The sequence below is a fragment of the Agelaius phoeniceus genome, chromosome Z (genome assembly GCF_051311805.1).
Source record: "Agelaius phoeniceus isolate bAgePho1 chromosome Z, bAgePho1.hap1, whole genome shotgun sequence".
Taxonomy (NCBI): domain Eukaryota; kingdom Metazoa; phylum Chordata; class Aves; order Passeriformes; family Icteridae; genus Agelaius; species Agelaius phoeniceus.
In genome coordinates, this window is record NC_135303.1 from 94,839,823 (window position 1) to 94,849,538 (window position 9,716).

General features: G+C 39.4%; 1 protein-coding gene and 1 long non-coding RNA gene across 2 annotated transcripts; both read right to left on the reverse strand.

Annotated features, from left to right (window-relative positions):
- Positions 1-1,855: 1,855 nt before the first annotated feature.
- On the reverse strand, positions 1,856-6,155 carry LOC143692109 (SWI/SNF-related matrix-associated actin-dependent regulator of chromatin subfamily A member 5-like). The gene is made up of 7 exons (XM_077171671.1): positions 6,121-6,155; positions 4,741-4,873; positions 4,134-4,282; positions 3,629-3,748; positions 3,285-3,395; positions 2,633-2,746; positions 1,856-2,014 (listed from the first exon to the last, which is right to left on the reverse strand). The coding sequence occupies exons 1-7, from the start codon at positions 6,121-6,123 to the stop codon at positions 1,871-1,873; spliced, it is 774 nt and encodes a 257-aa protein (XP_077027786.1). The 5' UTR covers positions 6,124-6,155; the 3' UTR covers positions 1,856-1,870.
- A 23-nt stretch (positions 6,156-6,178) lies between these two features.
- LOC143692110 (uncharacterized) lies at positions 6,179-9,134 on the reverse strand. The gene is made up of 3 exons (XR_013179976.1): positions 8,974-9,134; positions 6,362-8,152; positions 6,179-6,273 (listed from the first exon to the last, which is right to left on the reverse strand). It is a non-coding gene; the product is annotated as an uncharacterized LOC143692110 (long non-coding RNA).
- Positions 9,135-9,716: the final 582 nt, after the last annotated feature.

The window sequence follows — 9,716 nt, forward strand, 5'->3', positions numbered from 1 at the left end:
TACACTACAGTGGAAAAAAATCTCTTCTAATGCGAGGTTAAGACTCAGGTTACCAGTGGTGGCTGTAGGTTCAATCGTGATGTATTTACTGAGTTCTGCTCTCGAGGAGGAGGTAAAGGTTAACTTCTCATTAATGAATACAAGGAAAAGGGAAATCTCTTCAGCTAAGCAGTGTTTCTCAGCATTTCCCTTTGCAAAAATTAACAAGAACTGAAGACAGTGCTACCCAGTTAGATTCAGGATACAGTGAAGTGGCTCAGCAGGAGTTTAGGTGTGCATTTTAGTACAGCCTTAGTTGTGCAGGCGGTAATGATGGTAAAAGACAGAGCAGCAGATCCAAAATACATCAATATAATTCTACCCCAAAAATCTTAGAACAGCAGTGTAAGAAATTCTCAGCAGTAGGATGTTACCATGTTCTCAGGCAGTTCAAATGAGCCAAGCAGAGTTAGATACTCTCAGAGCTGAGTACAGAATTAAGTTACCTGAATACTCAATGACTTCCTCTGGGGTTTTTCCTTCGACTTCTCGTGCTATATTTTCAATGTCATCACGGCCCCACTTCTCATTGGCTTTGAGGAACTGGTTGAAATCTCTCTTATTCCAGTTAGTGAAGCCCTATACAGCAATCAAGAGGAAACATTGCACAGAGGTTCAGGATTTGTCCATCTCCAAATTTGATTCAACTGGTTTCTTGAAATTGCCTGTAACACTTCCATCATTCCACAGTGTTAAACCTTTTCTTTCTCTGCAGTTTAATTTAGTAGAACTCTTTTTATACTGCAGTCACTGTAATTTAGTAGAACTCTTTTTATACTGCAGTCACTGTAGTCTCTCTATTTCAATACTGCAAAATGACTAGCACTAGTTCTTTATTTACCTAGTAATTTCTGGTAAGTTTTCAGCTGAAAAATTAATCCCTCCTCCTAATAGTCTCTCTGTGGGATTACTTTCTAAGAAAAAAAAATTGCTCAAGTGAAAGTAGTGTAATGGCTTTTGTTTTGTCAAAAAGGCCCCCCAAGTGCCTCACAGACACCCTCAGCCATTGCATCATTGCAGTGACCGCTGCACGGTCACTCTCCCTCAGAAGGACTAAAGCCACCTTGTGATGGTGATTTTCAGCAGAGACACAAGTAGCACTGCTGAAGTCATGAGCTAAAGTAGGTTCATTTCATATTACCAGTAGCTTTTACAAGTAGTGGGAAGTAGCAAGTTCTGCCAGCCATGTTGTGATTTAGCCACAGCTTACTGGACTGTACTGATTCCTGACCTCTGTGATTCTGGTGTCTCCACAGTGAGCTGTTCCAGCTCATTACTACGCAAGCAAGAAATCCTGTCCTGTAATTCCGATCCCCTGCCAAAATACAACGTGTAAATAAAATATCCAAATAAGGCATATCAAGCATTCACCTGGTTTTAAATTATTTAAATATACAGGCTTCCTAATTATATACTTATTCAGCTCACACCCTCTTTTAGTGAGGGGAACTATCCACTACCAGATGTGGTTTAGGAAAACTGACTGTTCAGACCCCAAGATTCACTTCCATAAGGGTGTGAAACTGAGGCAGAATATGTGCATTAAATCATGTGGAATGCAGCACACCCAGCTCTGCAGCCATTCTGCAAGGTTTCATGGAAAGACATCACAGTCTATAGTGAATGCCAGACTAGGATTCAGGAGAATCCTTGGTGCACATTCCTCAAAGATATCCTATGACATAGGCCTATGACAAACCTAATGCTGGAAACTCTTTTCAGTCTGAACCAAACTGTGCAGATGTGTTAACTACGGCACATGCCGATCAGTGACCAAGAAATGCTCCCATAATGCTGTGAAACACAAAACAAGCTTTGGCTGATTTCAGTCTCACTGAAGAACCGACAATACCCGGGTTAGAAGTTTCTCTTTTTCTTCCAGTTCTTCATCATTAAGAGGTTCAGCCTCATCAATCTTAAGCTGCTCTTCCTTTTGTGCTTGGGCTGCATTTGGGAGATCAGGATTACGAGGTACCTGAAAGGTTTTGCACTTTATAAAACTGAATTAATTTTTCACAGATAATTACTAATTGTCACCTTTTTGTTAATATAACCTAATAGCTTCGACAGCTGAACATGATTTTATTTCATTTAAATTACTGTGAAAGGCTGGAAAAGTACTTATTCTCCTACTGTTGCATTAAACTGTTCCATTGCAAGAATTTAGAGAATAACACAGAAGGGACTGGACCTTAAAGATCACCTCTTTTCCAAGCCCCTGCTATGGGCAGGGCCACCTTCTGCTTAGACAAGGATGCTCAAAGGCTCGTCCAACGTGGCCTTGAACACTTCCAAGCAAGTGGAATGTGGGTCATCCACAGCTTCTCTGGGCAAATTGTGCCAGTGCCTCACCACACTCACAGTGAAGAATTTCCTTCCAATATCCAACCCAAACCTGCCCTCTGTCAGTTTAAAGCTGCTCCCTTGTAAAAAGTCCCTTTTCAGCTTTCCTGCAAGCCCCCTCTAGGTACTGAAAGGCTGCAATTTGGTTGCTCCAGAGCCTTTGCTTCTCCAGACTGAACAATCCCAACTCTCAGCCTTTCCTCCTAAGAGAGGTGCTCCAGCCCTCTGGTCAAGGAAATTCTTCAGTTACCTTGTAACCAATTGTTTTCCTGTCGTAGAGAATCTCTTTTTCCAACAGTTCAAACAGGCGAGGAGGAAAGAACTGGAAGTCCTGTACATTTGGCTGTTTTGGAGGCCGTGGAGCCTGAAACACAAAGCTTGCATTTGCTCCCTTTCACATCCAGAATCTGCTTGCTTGTAAGAAGTAATTTAAGTTTATGAGCAAACAAAAAGCATTATTGTTACAAAAATGCACTGTCTTAACTTGGGGGGAAAAAAGTCACACCATGCAAGACACACCAACCACCACAAAGAATTCTAAAAGTAAAAGAGCAGTGAGAGAAGGGGAAGAGAGGTCTTTTGGGAGGAGGTGGCTGGTGAAAAAGTCACACGTGTTTAAAGCATTAATCTTCCACAGGAAAATTTACAGCTGCTTAAATAAGAACTAGAAAAAACTTGATCTTAGCCTCCCTAACGTCTTACAAGTTTCATACTGTTCTTATTTTTTCTCACAGAAGTTTGTCTCAAGTCTTTTGGAAATTTTTTCTAAATTTAGATAGTCCCTCCACTTTATAAAAGTGAACAGAGCAGTTTTTATGACTCAAGACCTATTTGTTGCTTAGAGCTTCAGCCATTTACCATACATATTGAAAAACTTTATTTCTTTTGATTAGTCAACTCACCTTGGGTGCTTTTGGTTCACTGACTCGAAGAGCCTCTCTGAAGTAAGCATCCACAGCATAATTGGCTTTTCTTTCTCTTTTAGGGGGTTCAATCCACTCTGTAAATGCCAACTATAAAAACAAAACCCATCACCCCCAAAACCAAAAATTATGTCTTGCAAGATCATGAGACCAGCTACAAGTTTTATGTAAAATTAGATCTACATCTACTTCATTATAAGTGTTATAAGTGTTATTTAAACTATTTTCATAGATGACACTGTATTTTACCCAATACCTCTTAAATAAGTATGACTAAAACATGCAATTCAGGGCATTCCTCCAAAAGAAACTTAAAACATTACCTTCTGTTTTTCTCTGTAGTCTTCCCCTTCAAAATTATACACGCTAGATTCAGTATCCATAGTAAAATTCCTAAGGGAGCTTTCACCCATCTTTGAAAGTTTTTCGTTCATTTCCGCAGTCTTGGACAGGGGATACAGAAAAGAATAGTAGCCATTTGGATGGTACTTCATTATTTAACATCTCATTCCCAGATAGAACGGGAGCCATTTTGGAAGGCACGTCATTATTAAACACCTCATTCCAGAAAGGAGCCACTCTGAAAGGTACTTCATTTTAAAACATCCCATTGCCAGAAAGAAGAGGAGCCATTCTAGAAGGTACTTGACTATAAAACATCTTATTGACAACATCAGAAAAAACAGACACGATTGAGTAACACAAAAACCCTCTACAGCAAAAACCCCTTTTCTCTCCAGCTTGGAACCAAGTTATCATCCAGAGACTCACTATCTTGCCATCACATTCAAATCTACAGGTGAGCTTCCCCTTTTCAAACCTTCTCACCTTCTTTGCCCCTCTTTCCAAAATGTGATCAATATCTTCATCTGTAATCTCACTATCCTTTGAAGCAAACACGTGTGTTGCTCCATGTCTGATCATTTGCAGCATTTCATCCTTTCCAAGTTTATTCAGGTTTTGATCCACCAATCTTCCTAAAGATAAAAATGCTTGAGGATAGCAACTCACTGAAGAGTTTATGTTATGGAAGGAGCAATACAGGATTTTCTCCCCCTTATATTTCCACATACAAACTACATATTACTGATTCCAAGCAAGTCAACTAAGGTTACCTTACTTTTCTCTGTCTATTAGAAAAAGGAAAGGCATTCATTTAAATTTAAAGTGAAAGAAGAAACTGAGTGCTTTAAAAAGTCAAATATGACTATACCCCACTAGGCAGGTAAGCAAAAAGTTAGTGAGGAAATGCCTACTCCTACAGTAAAACAAATTTCCAAGTGGATGAGGCCTTTGCACATGAACTCCCTTCAGAGTTCAGATGAGGCAAAAGCAACACTCCCACTGGTTCTTACTGGCTGATTGCACCATGATTTACAATGGGAGAAGAAGGGAATTTCATCCTAGATCCGAAGTGCCTTCATATAATACTTGCCTTGCTGGATGACTATGGAATCCAGGCGCAGTTTCATTTCTGCACGCTCCACTATCCTTTCCTCCACGGTATTGTCTGTAATAAACCTGAACACACGGACAGTCTTGGTCTGCCCAATTCTGTGCGCTCGATCCTGCCCAAAACAGTAACAAAAAAGTCAGCACTTGCCTTCCAGCATGACTACATAATGAGGTTTAAGATTTTCATTATTTACAGCACACAAATTTACAAAACAGAACAGCACAGGTTACTAAAATGTTTACAGCTATCCATGGCTACCCAAGATATTACATTTTTATCTACATTGCAGGTTTGGGGTTTTTTTTTTTCAATAACACTGACAGTGAGTGTGTCTCTATGTGTCATAGCTAAAAAACAGCAGGATTTGGGGTTTTTCATTAAATCACACACAGAGGAGAAGATTTGGATGCTTCTGACCTTAAGCAACCTTCTGTAGAATCAAAGCATGAAGAAATCATCTCTCTGCTGACCAAAAGCTGCCTTTCTCAAAATCCTTCAGTAGTGCCATGAATAGTTCAAGAAAAATACAATAACCCTGCCTCTCCTGACTAGTGAAACATGAACCACTGTGAGAATCAGTATTCTCAACACACACCTGTAGTGGTAGCTGGTACTGCCTCATTTGAGCTATTAGACACCAGTTCCTTCATTCTTTTGAAGTGATTTTTGCTAGAGTACTTGAGACCCACAGGTTAACTGAAATAATTTAAGACATTTCCAAGACTTCTCTCTGAAAGGCCTCATTTGTCAAAAAAAAAAAAACCAAAAAAAACCCCAACCAAAAATCCAAAAATCCACTGGCAGTTTTTAGATAGCTTTGCTTTCTTAGGTGGTCACTAATGTCCTTGACATGTATCCAGGATGGAGATGCATCCACATCTACTTAAAAAAACCCCTAAGGATAGTTACTAAAATGAGATCCTTTCATTACCATCACCATAAAAGCAGTTTTTGAAAACTTTAATTCAACTTTTCTTTATCTCATTTTCAAGATCGCAGGAAAAACAGTGAAAACACATTCACCTCCACTCCCCACAACAGCTTTATAGTTTTGGGATTAACAACCTAGATTTAATTCATTTTTACTTACTCAAGTAGGCTATTTGCATTAAACAATACTATGAGGTGTAGCACACACCCAGCATTTCCCACTACATAAAACACTGTATAACCCAAATGTGACTGAGGACTAATGGTTCCACACAGTGGAAGCTGCACTTGAACTGAAAATTAGTCTTACAAATCCTGCTCCTGTGCTAAAATGGGAAAATACCAATTTATTTTGGAAGTACACATTTCTAGCAAAGTACTGTGAGAAAAAGAAAAACAAACCCCCATAATTTCCATCTGGAATCTTACCATAGCCTGGAGATCTACTTGTGGATTCCAGTCTGAATCAAAGAGAATTACAACATCAGCAGTAGCCAGATCGATTCCAAGACCTCCTGCTCGTGTACTCAACATGAACACAAATTTTGAGCTGTCAGGATCATTGAATGCATTAATGGAAGCCTAAATCAATGAAAAGAATGTATCAGTTAAACAAAATGTTTTACAAGTAGTATTTTTACATAAATACAATCCCTGAAGTTGTAAATACCTGTCGCTCATTGTGAGGAGTTTGTCCATCCAGTCTGCAATATTCGTAATTTCTCCACATACAGTAATCTTCCAAAATATCTAGAACTCTTGTCATCTGCCTGAAGATTAGAACCCTTGAGCCTGTTTGGGTAAAAAGGTTTCTTATGCTTTCACCAAAATGTAAGATTAAACAAACTCTCCAAGTCTGCACTACCAGAAAAGGAAGGAGGGCAATTCCATGTACTAAGAAGAAAAGTCGTTTGAATTTCAGACCCAAACTACAATGCAGGGCTGCAGCTGCTGCTGCCACAGCACATCCATGCCATAGGACACGTTTGTCTTACCCTGATATGTCACTGTCTAATTAATGGCTGGCTTCTCCTTTTCATTTTGTGTTGTACTCCTCAAGAAAAAGTTCCCAGACATGGCAGAGTAAGATGGTAGCACAAATATAAAAACATTATCAAGTATAAATAATAAAATTTTGAAGTATTTGATTGTTTTGGATTTAAGATCTCTAGAAATAAAGTGAATTCTTCTTAAGTACTTGTCAGTTTACTGCCAAGAACAACTTAAATAAAAAAAAAAAAGAAAAGGTTCAGTACTTTATGCATATACACTCAGCCATTTCCAGTCTACTGGAGAAATTTAAGTAAAACACAGGATATAACAAAGTTTCTACTTCCTTTTGTCCTTTGGACTCAAGGGTTAATACTGAACTCTCTTGTTTAAGATGCTAATTTGATTTGAGACCAGTCCAGTATTAATTACAACACCTCATCAATAAACCTGATATCAGGAAGAAACCAAGATCAAAAAAGCACAGTAACCACTGAATTGCTTGGTTTTCAGTCTTGAGTTATACAGTCACAGCTGCTTGGATGATACCTAGATACAAAGTACAGTTTACTTCTATACTACAGAAGGTTGAGGTTTGGACGTGGTTTTGTTTTCCTGCAAAGTGTCCCCACTCACAAACCTACATCCAACTTCTTTAGCAAAGTTACTACTGTAAGCATACTCAAAAAATAGTGAGCTAAAAATTTATTCCAGTGTCAAAAACTCTGTTGCAAGTGACTTTTACAGTAATCCATTTCAAAGCTCAAATAACTTTAAAACAACTCAAGAGTTCCCCCATGTCTGAGTGTTTATAGAATACACAGAAAAACCTCAGGTACTGTTCAAAATCACATCCAGCAAGAAAGACCAACATTTCACACAGGATTTGACTTGAGCTATGTATGAGGACTCTGAATCTGAAATGGTCCTTCATGGCAAATCAAAGGCGTGGCTAAAATACTACATAATTATATTTCAGATAGCTAAGAAAACTATGAAAGAAAATCTAAAGCCCCAATCAAATGATGTTTTTATGGTGTGAACTTAGCTGCGATGAAAAAGTGGGAAAAAAAAAGAAATCAAAACACTTCAACACAAAAAGCCATAATGGACTATTGATCCAAGCTGGTATCATACTAGAAACCAACAGTAATCCTGGCTAAAGTCCGCTGGGTTTTGCTCAGAATACACAAAAATATTACTGAACCAAAAAACTCTCAAAACCCCAGAAAGGAGATGTATACCTTGTTCTTTCAACTTAGGCAGCAATTTGTCTAGAAGTACCATTTTGCCACTGTTAGTGACCAAATGCATGTCTGTTGTGTAAGGTGGGCCAGGCTCTGCTCCATCAAAGAGGTACGGGTGATTGCAGCATTTCCGCAGCTGCATCAGGATGTTCAGCAGTCTCATCTTGTCCAGCTTCCCAGCTGAGTTCAGGATATCTATATCCTTCATCAGGATTCGGGTATACCTACAGCACGGAAAGAAAAAAACCCTTCTGTTCACTCTAAAATGAAGCTGGGGGATGACTTACAAGCTGCATCTTTTGCTGGTGCAGAGGGAGGAGGAGGAAAGGTTTGAATACATGTAAGCCAGGAAAAGCCTGTGGGAGACAGAACCTGCCCTCAGCATCATGGCAGCCATGGGACATGGTTTGGGTGTCATTCTTTTGCCTCTGGGCAAGTCAGAAATGTAGCACAGACTCACAGAATCGATTGGGTTGCAAGAGAACTCTGAGATCATCAGTTCCAACCTTAGGCTAAACACCACCATCCACTGGGTGCCACATCCAGCTGTTTCCTCAATACCTCCAGAGATGGTGAATCCACCACCTGTCTGAGCAGTCTATTCCAATGCTTGACAACCCTTTCCATTAAGAGATTCCTCCTGATGCTTGACCTGAACCTCCCTTGGTGTAGTTTGAGGCCATTTCTTCTTGTTCTGTTGCCTGGGAGAAGAGGCTGATGACCCCCTCGGCTGCACCCTCCCATCCAGGAGTCGTGCAGAGCAAAAAGGTTCCTCCTGAACCTCCTCTCCTTTAAGCAAGAAGTTAAGCAAGTTTTCATAAGTCTTTAGGCTACAAATACTGTCTAAAGCTCACCCTTCTCTTCATTTAATCAGGTAAATCTCCCTGACATGCATGGTTCTGTCATAGCAGTGTCAGAAAGAAACAGGAATAAACTGGGAGTATACCAGAGAGAATAAATTGAGTTCTACACAACCTCCAAGACACAGACAGCACATTCCTTCTGAGCCTGAACCACAGCCCAGTCAAGCACATGCATTAATTACCATTCTCGCTGCATTTTGCTGAGGCCCACATAAATTTTAACTTCCTTCTTTGGAGGCAAGCTTTTCTCCACATCAGCCTTGATGCGACGGAGAAGGAATGGTCGTAGCACCTGAAAGAGGTTCACCATTAAATGCATTTTGGAAACTGAAACACTGATCAGGTCAATGGATGAAGCAAAGAGCAGATATTCTCTATCACAGATACATGATCTAGTGTTAGACAATCTGAAAAAAAAAAAGCAACCTCTATGGAGAAATTATTTGCTATACATAGGATATACATGTGCTTTATTTGAAAGACTCAAAGATTAGGTCAAAATGATCTTTGACATGGTTCTGTGTCCTTGGACTTAATTTTGCTTGACTGAAAAGTTGTGGAATAATCTCTCTCATCCTAATAGTCTATCATAAGAAGTATTAGAAGAACTGTTTGGGATTTAACTTAGGTAAATGTAACCCTTGTATAAAAGGCAAAAGGACTCACCATAGGAAGGCGCTCCACCAGTTTTTGATCCCCTAGACAGTTGTTGGTATCAAATCACGAATCAAAATCCTGTATCAACAAAATCATTGGTTTATAAGAGGCTTCCTTTCAAGGTACAATAGCATCACAATGGTGAACAAATACAACTCTCATATGGCCAGGAAGTGAAAGAACAAATGACCTTATTTGGCCTATTTTATGAAAAGCTTTATAACAAACATTTCCAACTCAATCTATCACTTATCAGTAACTGACACCA

What these genes read in the sequence shown, in the direction of transcription:
- LOC143692109 (XM_077171671.1), bottom strand. An exon ending in TTCCATAGTCATCCAGCAAG is followed by an intron (nt 4,283 to 4,740) that starts GCAAGTATTATA and finishes TTTTATCTTTAG; the next exon opens with GAAGATTGGTGGATCAAAAC. An exon ending in TGGAAAGAGGGGCAAAGAAG is followed by an intron (nt 3,749 to 4,133) that starts GTGAGAAGGTTT and finishes CCCCTGTCCAAG; the next exon opens with ACTGCGGAAATGAACGAAAA.